The 19,529-nt window shown below is 44.0% G+C and overlaps 1 protein-coding gene across 3 annotated transcripts; it reads left to right on the forward strand.

Moving 5' to 3' along the window:
• Window positions 1-1,677: 1,677 nt before the first annotated feature.
• LOC116545255 (E3 ubiquitin-protein ligase TRIM39) lies at window positions 1,678-18,592 on the forward strand. Of its 3 annotated transcripts, none has more exons than XM_032271841.1 (8): window positions 1,678-1,816; window positions 3,817-3,948; window positions 4,211-4,670; window positions 5,685-5,780; window positions 10,320-10,550; window positions 14,817-14,839; window positions 15,400-15,515; window positions 16,582-18,592. In XM_032271841.1, the coding sequence occupies exons 3-8, from the start codon at window positions 4,218-4,220 to the stop codon at window positions 17,127-17,129; spliced, it is 1,467 nt and encodes a 488-aa protein (XP_032127732.1). In that variant the 5' UTR covers window positions 1,678-1,816; window positions 3,817-3,948; window positions 4,211-4,217; the 3' UTR covers window positions 17,130-18,592. The 3 variants fall into 3 exon arrangements, with proteins under 3 accessions (XP_032127732.1, XP_032127731.1, XP_032127730.1); XM_032271840.1 differs by having other exon boundaries at window positions 1,751-1,834; XM_032271839.1 differs by lacking the exon at window positions 1,678-1,816 and adding an exon at window positions 1,852-1,942.
• Window positions 18,593-19,529: the final 937 nt, after the last annotated feature.

The following is a 19,529-nucleotide window of genomic DNA, read 5'->3' on the forward strand; positions in this document are numbered from 1 at the left end:
GGCCAAGACGGTGAAAGCCCGTCTCGACTAAAAATACAAAACTTAGCCGGATGTGGGGGCAAACGCCTGTAATCCCAGCTACTCGGGAGGCTGAAGCAGAGAATCGCTTAAACCCGGGAGGCGGAGATAGCAGCAAGCCAAGGTCAAGCCACTGCACTCCAGCAACAGAAGGAGACTCCTCTAAAAGGGAAAGAGAAAGGGAGAGAAGAATTGGACTTTCTCTTGTTAATTAATTTCCTTAGTCTAATCACATTCCTGGTTATCTACAAACTGAAAACCAGAAAGGAGGGCTATCAACGTCTTAAGCACCACAAATTAACAAATCAAAACCAAAACCAAATCTGACCATCACCACTCTCCCTCTGGAGCCAGGGCTAAGGACGCTCAATGCCCAGTTAGTGGCTTTCAAACTCCCTTATAAGTGAGGCATCTTGTGAATTGGAACAAGCACTGCTGCTAAAATCCCTAACGGCCATATAGCAATGCGAAAAAAGGTGTCGAATGTAATTTTCTCAAATGTAATCTTCTTCAATAGTTGGCACCAAAAAAAAGGAACAGTAAAGAAAAAGTAGACTCCTGTAATTAGCATGTATGATACATACCTCAGACATTGAATCATATTTTCTGCAACTAAACAGTTTCTGGCTCCCAAGATGAGAGGCTAAATAATGCAAGGTGTCTGTAAACAGCAGCACACCTTACACCGGAAACTAGAGCACTTTCTCACCAAGCAGAGTACATCAAAATTTGCTCACCTCTTTCAATCAACATTCTGCATGACTAGTGTTGGGGGCGGGAAGGCGGAGCTAGCTATCTTTTCTACCAGCCGGGTCACACCCCTCCTATCACTAACCCCTCCTCCTCAGCTCCTTCACACCTCTATCCAGTACTAACCCCTCCCCAGCCCCATCACCTCTTCCCCGGTCTCATCATCTCATCCACTTCCACCAAAATCACAGATCAGGTAAGCTTCCAGCAGCAGGCGAGCAAAACAGGGAAGCTATACTACAAAAGTCCGCTGTCCCTACACAAACACTATCTGCACCTGCCAAGAAAGTCAAGTCACAGCCCCAGAAGTGAAAAGAACAGACCTTGGCTCTCACCCAGTTAACCAGCTTTATCCAGCGCACGTGTTGCGGTCGGACCCCATGCGAAAGAGCTAAGGACACAAAGGTGAGCAGTAGAGTCGCGGTTCCAGCTCTCTCCCGGCTCCCACTGCAGCGGGGTGGGTAATTTTGGTAAATTTCGCCAAGCAGAAGCAGGACAAAGAGCATTTGGAGTCTACAGCGGGGAGAACTTACCTAATCCCTGAATGTTAAAAGGCCAAAACTCCACTAGTCGGAAGTGACGTGCCAGCTGAGCCCCGCAGGTCCGCCACGTAATTGGCCGCCGCCACAGCTAGCCACCCTCTCACCGGACTGGCCCGAAGACAGGAAAAGTGTGGAAGTCCACAAGCCGCCCCCGCCCCGCCCTCCTCAGCGACTCCCGGCTGCACCGGGGAGCGGCGGCACCTGGCCAGGGTCGGGGCCTGGAGCCTGGACGAGACAGGCTCGCCGGCCGGGGCGCCCGTCCAGCGCCCTGCGGGCAATGGGCTTCAGCGCTCGGGCACGCGCATGCGCGGGCCTCTCTCTCCAGAGGATTCCTCGGGTCACCTGGCCGCCAGCATCTCAGCCACCTGCCCCTCCGGGTCCCTTCTCGCCCTCGATTCCTCCTGCTGGTTCTCATCGCCAGGCCTCTTTCTTCTTCTTCCGCAGGCACCGCTAGACCCGGCCGCGACCGCCTGCCGACACCCTGGGTTCCACTGACACGAGCCTCGGTGCGGCTTCCGCTTCCGGCGAGTATTGTGTGTCGCGCCGCGGGGCGGGGGCGAGGGGAGGAGGAAGGAGGGAGGCAGCGCTCCGGCGGCTCCGCGCCCCGCACTCCCGGACCCGAAGCCGGGAAGGTAGGTGCTGTCCCGCCGCCGCGCCCGGGCCTGGGGCCTGCCCCCGCCGGCCGGCTCCGCACGCCGCGTCCCAGCGCCCCGCGACTGCGTCACCGGCCCCCTGCACGTAACCACAGCTGCCTCCGCCCGCCTCGGGCCCGGGCGGACGTTTTGCCGCCCCGGCGACGTCAGCGCGTCCGGCGTTGCTTGGCTACCCCGCTGTTCCCCCGTCCCGCTGCTGCTCACCTCCCCGGGTGAAACTCTGACGCAGTCACCGCGGGTCTCGGCTGCGTCATAGCGTTGGGCATCCCACCTTCACGTCATACCTCTTCCTCACCTGGACACGCATCCCTCCCTACCCTGTCAACCACGACGTTTCCTCTTTCCCCTCTCTAATCCCCCTGCCCCAGATCTGGCGGAAGAAGGTGGAGATGGGGGTGGGACAGAGTTGTGGACCCCCGCTCAGGAGAGGATCGCAAGGTGGGACACCCTGAACAGTGGTGGAAACAAAATGAGTATGTCCCTGAAGTTTGCCCTTCAGCTGAGACACAAGGAGTAGATGGAGAGGAAGGACCAACCCAGAGGCACTCAAGGTCTCACTATGGCTATAGCTCCAAGTCCTCGCCATTCCTCCCTAACCCTTTCCCTATTTCCCTCACCACTTCTTTGCCAGTCTAGATCCATCCTGGTGCCTTACCGTGCATACAGTTCTACTCAGGTGAGGAGGCCACCTAATTTGTAAAAGACTGAGGAAGGGGTAGGGTCACCACTAGTCAAAGTTGGATTCCCACAGGTAGAGAACAATCATCTGACTGAACTTCTCTCCTATTGCTGACAGAAGAAATTCAAGTCCAAAGAAGTTATCAGCTCCTACACCAAACCAAACACATTTGTGTGTGCCAACCATATATACGGGAACAGTTGTTGTTAACCCATCTCATTACATGGCCACTTATCTCTCAGCACATAGATCTACCAAATTTCCTTCCTTCCATTAGGTCCCTGGATAAGGATGGGGGTCGGGGAGGAAGGGTTATGGGAATAGATAAGTCAACTTACCTATGGCGAAAAGTATCGACGTTTTAAGGATGGATTGGGGGACCAACCTTCTGTTTCATAAATCTCTCTGATGTATCTCCAGTTCTTCTGAGGCTGCACTTGAGGGAGATCTGATTGCCTCTCTTCTCTTAATTCCCAACCACTTCAGAACCTATTATGCCCAGGCATTAGTTATCAATAGCTATATGATACGTATGCCCAGGCATTAGTTATCAATAGCTATATTGAAAGAGTCCAGTCACTACAAATAGACATGTTGCTCTCTTTTCAAGAAGTTGTTGGCGTGGGCTCAGTAATGCACTCTTTAATGTAGTTGCCATAATTTATCAGTTTTCAGCAGTTATGAGTGTCCAAATGCACACTATAGAAATGGAATGTTGCATGAAACATTTCATTCCAAGAAGAGGGCATACTTCCTTTAGGCTAGTCTGATGAAAGGAAGAACAATTTCAGGTTTTCCTGCAAAGAGGTTGTCACCTTTGCCTCATTCATTCCATTTATTACACTTTAGAACAGTGTTATCTAACACTGAATTTGAGGACTCTTTTTGCTTATCTGTGGTGACTGATAGAACAAAAATTATGCCCAGACTTTTTTTTTAAGCTTATCAGCTATCATCAGTGTCAATGTATTTTATGTCTGGCCCAAGACACTTCTTCCAGTGGGCCCGAGGAAGCGAAAAGGTTGCATATCGTGAGAGAACAATGTCAGAGAATCAAGCTTAGACTCCAGTGGACTTATCATAAAGCTCTCATAACATTAAAATATGACTAATATAAGAAATGTTAATATTTTTATGACTTTTTTACTCCCCAAATTCCTTTCTTGTCTATTAGAAGCATATGTCAAACTAGGATACAGTGATCTGGAACTATTGGTTCTAAGATACAAGTGGAATGAGCCTGGATCAGAAGAAGTATGCTGAGCTAGAGTTGAAGGAAGCTTCTCTTTCTAACGAGAAAGCAGAGGTAAGAGACAAGATAGATTGGGGGTTGGGTGTCAGTTTACTAACAAAAAAAGTTGATCGTTGGGAGTCACAAGTTTTGGAAATGGAGAAACAAAGGGGTTGAATTGATTGGAAGAGAATATGGAGAATAACAAGATGAGGCAAAAATCTGGAGTTAGGACTTAACATAGGGGTAAATGTCAGGCAGGGATACAAAAATAAATAAATAAATAAAACGTTCAATTAACATTTTTATTTTCTTTGTCCCCTTCCCCACCCCCAAGTTAAATTATGGCAGAGACAAGTCTGTTAGAGGCTGGGGCCTCTGCAGCCTCCACAGCTGCAGCTTTGGAGAACTTACAGGTGGAGGCGAGCTGCTCTGTGTGCCTGGAGTATCTGAAGGAGCCTGTCATCATTGAGTGTGGGCACAACTTCTGCAAAGCTTGCATCACCCGCTGGTGGGAGGACCTAGAGAGGGACTTTCCTTGTCCTGTCTGTCGAAAGACATCGCGCTACCGCAGTCTCCGGCCTAATCGGCAACTAGGCAGTATGGTAGAAATTGCCAAGCAGCTGCAGGCCGTCAAGCGGAAGATCCGGGACGAGAGCCTCTGCCCCCAACACCATGAAGCCCTTAGCCTTTTCTGTTATGAGGACCAGGAGGCTGTATGCTTGATATGTGCAATTTCCCACACCCACCGGGCCCATACCGTTGTGCCACTGGACGACGCTACACAGGAGTACAAGGTGGGGAATTAGACACATGATGTCAATGTGGGTAAAAAGGAAGGACCTCAGAGGATGAGATATACTCCCATGTAGAGATTGTAAGCTCCTACTACTCACTCTGTATTCTCCTCAGAGCTGTATGTGCAGGGGCACACAGTGTGTGTGATGAGTTGTCCTCTAGCTTGAAAAAGGACAATGGTGAGAATTGCCCTAAAATTTCTTTCTGACTTTTGCAATACATATGAGTCTTATGGGTGAATATTGTTATGTGTGGTCTTGGAAAATATCATAATTTTCATAAATGAATGAAACCACATGGAGATTAAACTTAGGAAGAACTAAAAAGTAGTCTGGTTTTCATTCTGCCTATCTGCTCAGAATGCTCCTTGTTTTCACACTGGTATTGGGAATAGGTAATATCACTTTAGACTGATATTCACCAGACTAAGCTGAACCATTCTGTTGTTTGCAGCTTCTCCAGGTAATCGGTAACATGGCATATCATTGAACTTACTGCTGAGACACAGGAAAATGTTTAAATAAAGGAAACGAGATATTAATATGTTAGCATTTTATCATATACTTTGCTTAATTATTTTAGTCTTGAAAGTAAGATTTCAGGTAACTTACAATATAATAAGTTTTTATTTTAGGTGGATAGAGGTGGATGGGAAGACAGGTTTAAAGAAAGGTATTAGGGTACAGAAGGTTGCTTTGATGGTAATAGGCAGTTGCCTCAGTAAGAAAATGGAAAGATTTGAGGAAAGACACGGAGTTGGTGACAACTATCTCAGATTCCGTAAGAGGACAGTTGGGTGAACAGAGAAGGTGATGTGGACAGGCTGGTGGCAGTAAGAGGGACTGTAGGAAGTTGACATCCCAAATTGTAGGCAAGAAAGGAAATCAGATCAAGAGGCAGTAAAATGGCTAGGAAGCAAATAAATGGTTTAAAACAAATAGTTTAATCTCTGAATGATAGATGTACCAGTCCACCCCAAATGTCACCACTCCCACTTCCTCCCTACCCTTCAGGAAAAACTGCAGAAGTGTCTGGAGCCCCTGGAACAGAAGCTGCAGGAGATCACTCGCTGCAAGTCCTCTGAGGAGAAGAAGCCTAGTGAGCTCAAGGTAAAGGCAGGCAACCCCATGTAGGCTGCTCTGAAGGGTATTGCCTCTGAGGGAATTAACTATATATAATTTAATCCGCCAATTCTGGTTCATTAGAAAAATGCAGTTCCCTTAGATGAGAACATGTACTGGGAAAAAAAGAAAAGAAAAACGCAGTTCTCAGCAGGGCATGGTGGCTCACACCTGTAATCCCAACAATTCTGGAGGCCAAGTTGGGCAGATTGAGCTCAGGAGTTTGAGACCTCCCTGGGCAATGTGGTAAATCTCATCTCTACTAAAATACAAAAAAAATTAGCTGGGAGTGGTGGTGTGCACCTGTAGTCCCAGCTACTCAGGAGGCTGAGGCAGGAGCGTTGCTTGAACCTGGGCGGTGGAAGTTGCAGTGAGCCGAGATTGCACCATTACACTCCAGCCTGGGCAACAGAGCGAGACTCTGTCTCCAACAAAAAAAGAAAGAAAAATGTAGTTCTCTCAAAAATGATGGTATTTTATTGGGCTTGATTGTCATTAAAGATTGTATTTAAATTACTTGTCATGAATTAAGCTTTAAGAGGGATTTAAGGGAAAAGAACAGATAGAATATCTTACATCTGGTTAGCTGAGAAAGCTCTTGTCTCTTGGACTCCTTTTTTAAAGCAGCAAAGGAGGCTCTGTGCTGAGAAGGCAGGGATGGGAATTTCTTAGAGGAATTGAAGAGAGGAGAATTTGGAAGATTCACTGGGGAGAAAGGGAAAAGTAGCTGACCAAGAATCTCAGAAGAACTATCCAATGATATTAGGACCACATTTTTATAACTCAAGTAAGCTAGATGATGTTGGTTCCACCCTAGAATGTTCTTCCCCTCTCCATCCTCCACCACAGGATCTTATTCATCTCTATGGTGCAATGAAAACCATTTCCTATGCAGCCTTTCCTGACCCTTCAGAAATTAACTTTCTTAATTTTCATACAGTTTTGCACCTCTTTTATAGCATTGCCTTATTTGTAGCATGGTATTTTGGTGTCTGTCTTGTTTCTTCGATTGAACAGTGAACAATTATCATTTGTAGCAAAAATAATAACTAGAATTGAGTTCTGTGCATTAATTCATAAAGTATCCATGATAATCCAGATTTATAGGGTTGTTAGCATCTTAAGAGTTCAGGCCAAATTGGGTAAGTGAGACATAGAAAAGCTATGAAAAGGACAAAGAGAAGGAAATCCTGAGATCATCTTTAGTAAAATGTAGGGGTAAACTTAGATATTCTTTAAGGTAGGTATTATTACCTTCAGCTTACACAGAAGGAAATGGACTTTGGATAAGCAGCTAGTCCAAGATCATAAAGCCAGGAAGTGGGTAAACCAGGAATACTAGTTCTTCATGAATCAGTAAATATTTGTTAAGCTCCTGGTTTAGGCCGAACCCTGTACTTGACACTGAGGAACAATGAGCAAAAACACAGTTCCTGCCCTCCTTGAGCTTAAAGTTAAATGGAGAAAATAGGTAATGGCACAAAAAGCATAGCTGCAAGTTCATAAGAAGACAACATAGAAATTTGGCCTCATTAAAGGTTTCCCAAAGAAGTAATGAGTTTTTAACAATGGACATTTAGGGATCGCCAGAAATTAAATACAAGTTTTAATTTGTAGAAAGAAATATTTAAATGAATGACAACATTTCATCAGAAAGCAAATACTACTACCTTAGTGCTTTATACATTTTACCAAAGTAAGCATTTGAATTTTTTAAAATTTGAACCAATTTTGGTTACAAAGGTTAACTTTTAAAAAAGTTTTTTGTTCTTTTAAAGGCCTTCTGAGAAACCTAAAAATACGAAAATGGGGCTTATTACTAGTCATTAACTCTCTTCTTCATGTTGATTACCTTCTTGAAGGTAAACGATACAGAGGGAAATACACTTTTTTAAAACCTTCTAAGTGTTTGAACAGAACTGTCGTGGTTTTTAAATTGTAAATTGTCATTTCAGTGGCCTCTGAAACTACCACCAGCATTCCTCTTGTAACCATCTGAATTCTCTCTCCTCCCTTATCAGACTCAATGCCGCTTTTAAAAATCATTTGTAATTATGCTAACTGAAAATTACAGGTAAAATAACCTATATATGTAATTTTAAATTTTAAAGAGCCTTATTGTGTCTCAATATAGTATAACACATAATGAAACATAACTGATGATAAAAGATGGTATGTAATATTTGGACATGACTACCCTGAAAGAGTAGTTTACAGTGTAGCCAGTTATATGCTTGCACCTATATGTGTCATCAGCAATGCAATAAATACAAATTCAGACTGAGATGGATATGTGTCAATGTGATTGAAACACCATAGGTAGCTTAGCTGTTGGTGATACGATTTTTTATAATAATTTTTGGTAAAATTCTAAGTAAAACAAAATATAATTTTGAGTTTTATTCAGCTATTGCTAAAAAATTCATGTCTAGTAAAACCATGTAAGAATTAGTCTGTGTTTATACTATATAAAATGGCATTCAAGCCCAGGCCTATGTTTTTTAATATCCCGCAGGACATTAGAAAATGTTACAAGTCAATTCACTATGCCGGGTTGTCTCACACATTGGAGGAGTGCTAGCATCCTCGTCAGGAACTCCCCCAAACATGAATATGACACAAGAATATGTGTCCATTTCCGAAATATTTTCAGAGGGAGGTAACACCTTCATTAAGAACCATTGCCCTACAAATATAGTGAAAAAAAAAAAAAGAGATTATGGGTTTATAACAGGAAGAGCCTTTTTGCTTCCTATTTATCACAGTCATGAATGTTAAACTTACACCCATACATCACCCCTAAACAAACACACATGCATGCACACACATGTACTCATGCACTCACATACACAAAAAGGCTGTGTTTTACTGAGGGCAGCTGTGAGAATATATTTTGTTTAGATGTGCACTGAGAAGGCAGCAGTGGAAAGTGAAGCAGCAAGTGGCCCTGAAATAAAAAGAACTAGTCAGCCTCTGCTAGGAACTAGCTTGAATCCACAAATGCCATGCTTGTCATCCCCATCCTGGCTTTGCATCCTCACTCGCCACCCTCAGGCCTGCCTTTCATTCCCTATCCACTCTAGAGTCCCACCCTCTCCTGCTCACTTTGCTTCACCATCAGTCACATGATGCTTGAGGAATCTTTCTTTGGGAAGATCACTATTTATTTTAGTGGAGATGCAGAAGAGAAGATACACTGATAATTCTCAGAAAGTGTTATGGCTGGTGTTTGAGTCCTATATTATCAAATTTCAGGAATGCTAGAGGCTTCAGTCTATGTGCTGGCTTAAAGAAATCATATTTCAAATTTCAAGCAGCTAATTACTAATAAACCTCTGGAACCTGTTCCTGGGGTAGGAATTACCAGTTCTCTGAAGTGACTTGAAACAATTTAACAAGTTCAGCCCTGAAATCTACATATGTATATTTTGTAACAACCCATTATTAAACTCTTAACTGATTCTTATACTTTCCCAGTTGGTTCTCTGGTTTTTATCTGGTGGATGTGTTGCAATATGCAAAGAATGACAACTTTTAACTTTTTAGTATTTGTACTTTTCATTGTGTTGTTTTTATTGTTGTTTGTTTTGAGGCAGAATCTCACTCTCCCAGGCTGGAGCACAGTAGTGATCATAGTACACTAACTTGAACTCTGGGATTCAAGCCATCCATCCTCTTGTCTCAGCCTTTTGAGTAGCTAAGACTGCAGATGTGTACTACCACACTCAACTAATTTTTTTTTTTTTCTTTTTAGTTGAGACAATGTCTCATCATGTTGTCCAGGTTGGTCTCAGACTCTGGGCCTCAAGTGATCCTCTCACCTGGGCGTCCTGAGCACTAAGTTTACAGGCATGAGCCTGTACTTTCCTTTTCTTGACAGATTGAATTAACTAGAACTTTACAGTTGGTAATAACACAGCTATCTCTGGTATCTGTAATAGTGAATGTTATATCATTGAGTTTTTTATCTTAAATTAAAAATACATATGTATCCCTAATGGTCACTACCAAGTCGTCAGTGGGGGGTGATGGGGATGGAGCCATTCTTTACAGAAGGAAATTCCAATGAAGCAGAAAATGAGTGTTCTGTTAAACCTTTTTTATTTATTTATTTATTTATTTATTTTTTACTCTATCTGTTGCCCAGGCTGGAGTACAATGGTGCAGGAATCTCAGCTCACTGCAACCTTTGCCTTCTGGGCTCAAGCCATCATCCCACCTCAGCCTCTCCAATAGCTGAGACTACAGGAATGCACCACCACACCCAGCTAATTTTTCTATTTTTTGTAGAGTTAGAGTTTCACCGTGTTGCCTAAGCTGGTCTCAAACTCCTGAGCTCAAGCAATCCACCTGCCTCAGCCTCCCAAAGTTCTGGAATTACAGGCATGCGTCACCACACCCAGCCTTTGTTAAACCATTTTCAATAAAACTGGAAGTCTCTGTCAATTCATACATATGGTGGGTGAGAGAAAGGCTTCCTTATAACCCACTGACCCTGCTGATATAACATCTTCCCTCTTTTTTCAGAGATTAGTGGAAAGTCGCCGACAGCAGATCTTAAGAGAGTTTGAAGAGCTTCATAGGCGGCTGGACGAAGAACAGCAGGTGTTGCTTTCACGACTGGAAGAAGAAGAACAGGACATTCTGCAGCGACTCCGAGAAAATGCTGCTCACCTTGGGGACAAGCGCCGGGACCTGGCCCACTTGGCTGCTGAGGTGGAGGGCAAGTGCTTACAGTCGGGCTTCGAGATGCTTAAGGTTCGACCTTTGCCCCTGCCTAGCCCCTCAGGTCAAGCGCAGTGTAGCTTTGCACAAGTTGTTCTGTCAGCCTGGGATGCTCATTCTTCTGCTCTGCTTCCCTAAATCCAGTTCTTCTAGGTATACTCAAAGGATTTTTGCTACAGAAAAGCTGATCTGATTTCTCCCATCCCCTTCTAATAATCATTTTTGTGTTCTTATGTTTTGTCAGCAATTATGTGCTTAATCTGTTCTAAAGAAAAAATTCACTCTTTTGAAAGGAGGGAAGTCTAGTCTGAATTAGTGAAAACCTATTTTAAAAATTTTGTTAATGCAGTTACCATTACTTTTAAGTCCTGAAATTTTATGTAGTGCTGAAAAAGAACAGAAACATAGTTTAAAGGATACAGGCATACTTCAGAGATACTGTGGGTTCAGTTCCAGACCACTTCAATAAAGTGATTATCTTGATAAAGCAAGTCACATTAATTTGTTGGGTTTCCTAGTGGAATCGTAATCTTTTTGATGGTAAACGGTCTTGCGTCAATATTGACTGATCAAGATGGTGGTTGCTGAAGATTGGGGTGGCTGTGGTAATTTCTTAAAATAAGACAACAAAGTTTACTTTTGACTCTTCCTTTTATGAAAGATATCTCTGAGCATGTGATGCTGTTTAGTAGCATATTACTCACAGTAGAACTTCTTTGAAAATCTTTGAAAACCCACATCTGTAGTTACTTAACTCCACTGAAGTCCCTAAAAGTCATCCATGAGGATTGGAATAGACTTCTTCCAAATGCCTGTTGATACTGATATTTTGGCCTCCTTTCACAAATACAAATGTTCTTAATGGCATCTAGAATGATGAATCTTTACCAGAAAGTCTTCAATTTACTTTGCCCAGATCTATCAGAAAAATCACTATTTATGGCAGCTTAATGAAGTATATTTATTAAGTAAGACTTGAAAGTCAAAATTACTCTTTGATCCATGGACTGCCGACTGGATGCAGATGTGAAAACAACATGAATCTCATTTTACATCTCTATCAGAACTTTTGGGTGATCAGGTGCATTGTCAATGAGCAGTACTATTTTGAAAGAAATCTTTTCTCTGAGCAGTAGGTCTCAACTTAAAATTTTCAGTAAAGGGACAGGCATGGTGGCTTATGCCTGTAATCTCAGCGCCCTGGGAGGCCGAGGCAGGTGGATTGCCTGAGGTCAGGAGTGTGAGTTGAGCCTGGCCAAGATGGTGAAACCCCATCTCTACTAAAAATACAAAAATTAGGCCAGGTGCAGTGGCTTATGCCTGTAATCCCAGCACTTTGGGAGGCCAAGGCAGGTGGATCACCTGAGGTTGGGAGTTCGAGAACAGCCTGACCAACATGCAGAAACCCTGTCTGTACTAAAAATACAAAAAGAAATTAGCCAGGCATGGTGGCATATGCCTGTAATCCCAGCTACTCGGGAAGCTGAGACAGGAGAATCACTTGAACCTAGGAGGTGGAGGTTGCAGTGAGCCGAGATGGCACCATTGCACTCCAGCCTGGGCAACAAGAACAAAACTCTGTCTCAAAAAAAAAAAAATTAGCTGGGCATGATGGTGGGTGCCTGTGATCCCAGCTACTTGGGAGGCTGAGGCAGGAGAATCACTTGAACCCAGAAAGGGGAAGTTGCAGTGAGCCAAGATCATGCCATTACACTCCCTCCTGGGTGACAAGAGCAGAACTCTGCCCCCCCCAAAAAAAAAAAAAAAATCCCAGTAAATACTAGGCACAGTAGCTCACACCTATAATCCGAGCATTCTGGGAGGCCGAGGTGAGAGGATTGCTTAAGCCCAGGAATTCAAGACCAGTCTGGGCAATATAGTGCCACCCCATCTCTACAAAAAGTAATTTTTTTTAATTAAATATATTTAATATACCATGCTGTAAACAGATGTGCTGTCGTGTAGGCTTCGTTGTTCCATTTCTAGAGCACAGGGAACGTAGATTTAGCATAATTCTTAAGAGACCTAGGATTTTTGAAATGGTAAGTGAGCATTGGTTTCAACTTAAAGTCACCAGCTGCCTTCTAATAATAGAGCCATCCTGTCCTTTGAAGCTTTGCAGCCAGGCATTGACTTCTTTCTAACTCTTAAAGCCCTAGATAGTATCTTTCTTGAATAGAAGGCTGTTTTGTTTACATTGAAAATGTGTTGTTTAGTGTAGTCACCTTCATCAGTAATATCTGGATAATTATAATCCCTTCACAATAATCTCTGGATAATAATCTCAGCAAGATCTTCTGGATAACTTACTGCAGCTTCTGCATCAGCATTTGCTTCTCCTTGTACTTTTTTGTTACAGAGATGGTTTCTTTTCTTAAACCAACCTACCTAACTTTAAACTTTTCTTCTGCAGCTTCCTTACCTCTCTCAGCTTTCATAGAACTGAAGAGAGGTGGAGCTTCTGGATTGGGCTTTGGCTTATGGGAAATGATCTTATATCCAGATCACTAAAATTTTCTCCATCTCAGCAATAAAGCTGTTTCACTTTCTCATCATTCATGTGTTCACTGAAGTAGCACTTTTAATTTTCTTCAGTAACTTTTCGTTAGCATTCACAGCTTGGCTTGCTGTTTGGCACAAGAGGCCTATCTTTCAGCCCATCTTGGCTTTCAACATGCCTTCCTCACTAAGCTTAAACATCTCTAGGTGTTGATTTAAAGTGAGAGACATGTGACTCTTCTATCACTTGAACACTTAGAGGCTATTGTAGGATTATTAATTGGTGTAATTTTAATATTGTTATGTCTCAGGGAATAGAGAGGCCAGAGGAGATGGAGAAAGATAAGAGAATGGCTGGTAGTGGATCAGTTAGAATACATAAAATGTTTAACATATTTATTAATTAAATTTTTCATCTTATATGAATGCAGTTCATATAAGTGCCCCAAAACAATTACAGTAGTAACATCAAAGATCACTGATCACAGCTCATACTAGATATAATCATGAAAAAGTGTGAAATATTGTGAGAATTATCAAAATGTGACAGAGACATGAAGTGAACACATGCTGTTGGAAAAAACGGTGCCAGTAGACTTGCTCGACACAGGTTGCCACCAACCTTCCAGTTGAAAAACACACAGTGTCAACAAAACACAGTAAAGCAAAGTGCAATAAAATGAGGTAGCCTGAAATTATGTATAAATAATTTGCTTTTGATATGTAAATATTAATAATACCTCTAAAGTGTTTGAAATAGTTTGTTCTCTTAAATAAATGAATGGTGTTAGCAAAACTGTAGGGAACATATTTTTTAATCTTAGAGATTAGATTACCAGCATTCCAATCAGTGAGGCTTCATTGTACATTTATGTTATGTATTGCTTGGTATTTATTTCTGTGTCCTTTCATGTATGTGTGTTCTGCTTTCCACATTAAACTGGGAAATCCTGTGGGACAGAGATTTGTCTTCTTTGTCTTCTGGACCCCAAGTATTCACAAATCAGCATTAGCACACAGTTATTAATGTTTATTGTTCCTTTTTTTTTTTTTTTTTTTTGAGACGGAATCTTGCTCTGTTGCCCAGGCTAGAGTGCAGTGGCATGATCTTGGCTGTCTGCAACCTTTACCTCCCGGGTTCAAGCGATTCTCCTGCCTCAGCCTCCCAAGTAGCTGGGATTACAAGTGCACACCGCCATGCCCGGCTAATTTTTGTATTTTTAGTAGAGATGGGGTTTCACCATGTTGGCCAGGCTGGTCTTGAACTACTGATCTCAAGTGATCTACCTGCCTTGGTCTATCAAAGTGCTGGGATTACAAGCATGAGCTACTATGCCTGACCAGTTATTAATGTTTATTAACTAATGCAAGACAAAGGATGCCAAATGGTAACAGGAATGTGTGATTTGTTCCTATGCCACCAGTCTGGAACTCTCTGTACTGATCCTCAAGGAGACTGAGATATGTGGTTGGTACTTGGGGGACAGAGTAAAGACTGACACAATCCCTGATTCCTGTAGGGAGCTCCCAGCACCCTTGAGGAGCAAAGACAAACATAAAAGAAATAATTGGGAAGTGATATAAATTACCAGGTTTCATGATGACCAAAAATTGAAAGTAGGGATTAGGTTGGAAGAAGTACACTCAGGTCCCTCTGGAGCTCTTCTTGCATTGTGTGACCCTCAGTTTATCCTATGCCTATTTTGTAGCTGTGGAACTTTGGGGAGGAACGGGAACCTTTTGCATTCAGGACCGTTGACTACCAGGACCAATATTGCTTTCTTTTCTCCTTCCTTCTAGGATGTCAAAAGTACCCTGGAAAAGTAAGTGATTGTTGTATCTCTTTGAGTGAGTTAGGTCTTGGCTTAGAGAGGAGGGGTACAGTCAGGAGTTTGGGTCAGGGGTAAGATTGGGAAAGTCATGTAGCATCTGGGCAGGGTATGGGAGAAGGTTCATTGCCCCCATGAAGCCAGGTAGAGAACAAATTATTGGGAATAATAATCCCTTTTCCCCTGTAAACATCAGGACTCCTTGAGAAGGAGAATGATAAGGCAGTGCCAGTGGGTGGAACTGTGTCCAAACAAGATGGCAGGAAGAAGGAGTTCGGAGAGCATGAAGGACAATTATCCATTTGCATGAAATATAGGAATATTTTTAGAAAGTTCTGAGGCTCACTCTCAAAATTAGGATCTGTCCACAAGATTATAAGGCTCTCCTTGGATTAGTAAAAGAAAGCAAAAGGTGAGCTCTTCATGGAGGAGGAAGAAAGAGGGAAGATAGAGAATTTCATTTACTCCCTAAAGATGTTAACACCTGAATAGTCACTTGGCTGGAGCTTCCCCCTGACTCCACCCTTTCTTCCCTGTCTCCCTATCCTTCCTAGATGTGAGAAGGTGAAGACCATGGAGGTGACTTCAGTATCCATAGAGCTGGAAAAGAACTTCAGCAATTTCCCCCGACAGTACTTTGCCCTAAGGAAAATCCTTAAACAGCTAATTGGTGAGTTGCTGCCAAAAGGAAACTAGAAGGAACCACTAGAGAGAAGAAAGCTTTTAGGTCTTACCTTATGTGGGTTTGAGTTATCCCATCTCTCACTTTTCTTGCTCCCACCCACACCTACCCCTTTACCTGGCTTTTACTCTCACCCTGAGTCACAGAACTTGGAGTGAGAGGAAGCCTTAAGTGTTATCTACTCTTAGGTCGATACTTTTCTAAATAGAGACCCAGAAAGGTTAAATAATTTGCCAAAGGCATCGGGTAGAGTGATTATATAATTTATCATGTAAACTTGCATAACCTTGAAAGACTGGGTGGCTCACACCTGTAATCGTAACACTTTGGGAGGCCAAGGCTGGAGGATTACCTGAGGTCAAGAGTTCAAGATCAGCCTGGCCAACTTGATGAAACCCCGTCTCTACTAAAAATACAAAAACTAGCCAGCTGTGGTGGCACGCACCTTGCAATCCCAGCTACTCTGGAGGCTGAAGCAGGAGAACTGCTTGAATCCGGGAGTGGAGGTTGCAGTGAGCTGAGATTGTGCCACTGCACTCCAGCCTGGGGGACAGAGCAAGACTCCATCTCAAAAAAAAAAATAAAGTGAAAGGGAGTATCATTATATTAATGTTAATATGCAGGAAAAAATAGTCATAAAGTCATAAACGAGGCCAGTTCTCAGAAAACAGACACATGGTCACTCTATCCCTAGGCCATATGCTGTCTTGCTCTGCATTCTTCTTAACACTTTCCATTTTTTCTGGCCCTCAGGCTGTACCTTGTACTTGTCTACATAGTAAAATAAATGATGATGTCAGAGGGAGATGAAGAGAGGACCAGGCAGGAACCTAGATTACCAGCCCCTGCAGAGTCAAGAGATTATCTGTTTAGGGTCAGTGTGAGAAGTGAGCCATTGCTTTCTCCCCTCCCTTAGGTGACACCATGGATTGAGAAAGTTGTTCTGGGGACCTTTAAGGGACCAGGCTCTGTAAAGGCAGGCTGGAAGAGTGAGGCAGGGGCGTTTAGCTATTCCCATCCTCATCTAGCTCCCCACTCTGGCTTCTCCCGCCAGCGGATGTGACCCTGGATCCTGAGACGGCTCATCCTAACCTAGTCCTGTCGGAGGATCGTAAGAGTGTCAAGTTCGTGGAGACAAGACTCCGGGATCTTCCTGATACACCAAGACGTTTCACCTTCTACCCTTGCGTCCTGGCTACTGAGGGTTTCACCTCAGGTCGACACTACTGGGAGGTGGAGGTGGGCGACAAGACCCACTGGGCAGTGGGTGTGTGCCGGGACTCCGTGAGCCGAAAGGGCGAGTTGACTCCACTCCCTGAGACTGGTTACTGGCGGGTGCGGCTATGGAATGGGGACAAGTATGCGGCCACCACCACACCTTTTACCCCTTTGCACATCAAGGTGAAACCCAAGCGGGTAGGCATATTCCTAGACTATGAGGCCGGCACACTGTCTTTCTACAATGTCACAGACCGCTCTCATATCTACACCTTCACTGATACTTTTACTGAGAAACTTTGGCCCCTCTTCTACCCGGGCATCCGGGCTGGACGGAAGAATGCTGCACCACTTACCATCAGACCCCCAACAGATTGGGAGTGACAGGTTGGGATGTGGGAATACCTGGGGTGAGGCAGGGTCAAGTGCTACGGGCCTCCTTCCTGTGTCCTGCTGGAACGTGTTCGTGTCCACCTGGTTCCAGTCCTGAATCATCTTGGAGAAACACCTCAGTTTCTAGGATGGTTTTGTGTGGAGGGGGAGGCAGGACTGGGCTGGATGAGAGAGCACAGCTGTGTCTCCCTCCTGTCAGGGCAAGGAGCTGGTTCCCAGAGGATTATCTGCCCTGAAGTCCATCAGGTTTTCTGTTGCACAAGGACGGGTTGGGAAGGAAGGAGAGGCTTTTCCAGAAACAAAATCTGTGAGGGTCTGACTTTCTCAAACCAGAGGAGGAAACAGAACCCCTGCACATCTTTTAGGGGGTTCTTTGACCCAGGATAGTCTTGCTTCTTGAGGTAGATCACAGGAGTCTGTGTACCTCTAAATTAAAGAAAGATGAATGACAGATGCTCTCATGGGTCTCGGTTGAGGAGTTTTTCTGAGGGCAGATGTCTGACATCAACAAGGTTAGAAGGAAGGTCAGGGAAGTGGGTTAAAGGAACAAGTTCCTAGAGATTAATGAAGGGGAGGGAGGTTTCTTTGGTCTTCCATTCCAAGGGTAAGATTGCCATTATGGGTAGTATTGGCCAGAGGTAGGAATGTGGAAAGGAGAGGCTAAAAAGAAAGCAGAGGAGAACCCAGGTCCCTGCCTCAGCCTTCAGCAGAGTTGGCTGATTGCCTGCCTCTTTACACCAAGAAGTCAGTCACCTTGCTCCTCTCTAGAGCCGAGGTAGAAGAGATCCTGCAAGACATATCGTTTCACAGTTTTCCCAAGGGAAATTGGAAAGGAGAGTCAGGTATTAGAGGAAAGAGAAAGGTATTTGTATCCAAAGCCCTGGCCGTGAAGAATGTTATGAAGTAGCTACTCCCAAATTGTCAGCCTTGTTACCTGGCCAAGGTGTCCAAGCCAGAAAGGAAGAAAGGTAATAGAGTCTTCCTCACCCTAAGGGCAGGGTAGAAGAGGGTGGTGTATAGGGAATGGCCAAATAGGCAACTTTCTTTGGCCTGTGTGCATCTGTCCTGGAACTGGTGTTAACAAAAGCCAGGCTTTTGCTTGTTTGTTGCCATCCCTCACCGTTTGCCATTTCCCTTTTCAGAGAATGTAAATGATTTTCATGTTAGGCCAAAATAAACAACTTATAGGGTACATATGTTGTCATAAAAGGTAAAAGTGATGCATGCCAAACCAAACTAAACTAATTTGGATTATCTGCTGTTTGGGTAATCTTCACAGAAATGACTGAGAGAAGAATCTGCAGTTTATTGAGGGCATTTCAGTTCCTCCTACCACCTCAATAGGACTTTGTCCAGACTCTCCTCCTCTTACCTTTGTGCCTTGATTGTGGTTCTTTGTGGCAAGATACTTTGGTTGGTGAAAATAATATGGAACAAAGGATCCACTGAAGTGATCTCTGTGTTGTGTGGTAATTTGGTGATAGCCTTGTACTGATGTGTAAGAATCACTGGGTGTTTAACATGCATGTTCCTCGGTCTCACCTTAGTGATTAGTCAAGGTCTGGGGTGGGCCTTGGCATCTACATTTTATTTTATGTATTTATTTATATTTGAGACAGAGTCTCACTCTGTTGCCCAGGCTGGACTGCAGTGGCATGATCTCGGCTCACTGCAACCTCTGCCTCCTGGGTTCAAGCCATTCTCCTGTCTCAGCCTCCCGAGTAGCTGGGACTATAGGCATGCACCACCACACCCGGCCAATTTTTGTATTTTTAGTAGCGATGGGGTTTTGCCATGTTGCCCAGGCTGCTCTCTTAACTCCTGAACTCAAGTGATCCGCCTGCCTCAGCCTCCCAAAGTGTTGGGATTATAGGTGTGAGTCACTGTGCCTGGCCTGCATCTACATTTTAAACACACCTCTGTCTGAGGAACCCTGTGAAACTAGTTCAGAGGTTTCAGCCATGTCTTTACTCCCAGCTGGAGCCCGGCTTTTCTGCTCCTGCCTGGCACCAGGTCTGAGAGGGAAGAGAAGTCTTACCCTCTCCAGACTAACGCTGCCTCCCCATCTCAGGGTTCGTTCATCTACCCCTCCAGCTCACATCCATCTGCTTTTGACCTCAGTAACTGATAGTCACTATGAGTCACGGGACACCAGACAGAAGAAATGGAAGACAGAAGGGGTCAGAGGGAGGGGTGTGAAGTGAATGTCAGCGTGGAGAGTGGGGTGAAGTTTCAGGGGCAGGGAATGCTGTTGACAGATTTCTGTGCTGTACCTAAGCCTAGGAGTTAGAAACCACTCAGAAAGTGCGGATCACCTACTGTGTGTCCAGCACTGCATAACAGGAAGTGGTCTCTTTGGTAAGTGGAAAAGTGGGAGTAAGCCGTGCTTTC

This window comes from Sapajus apella, unplaced genomic scaffold (assembly GCF_009761245.1).
Source record: "Sapajus apella isolate SASKATOON/1434 unplaced genomic scaffold, GSC_monkey_1.0 scaffold252, whole genome shotgun sequence".
Classification (NCBI taxonomy): Eukaryota; Metazoa; Chordata; class Mammalia; order Primates; family Cebidae; genus Sapajus; species Sapajus apella.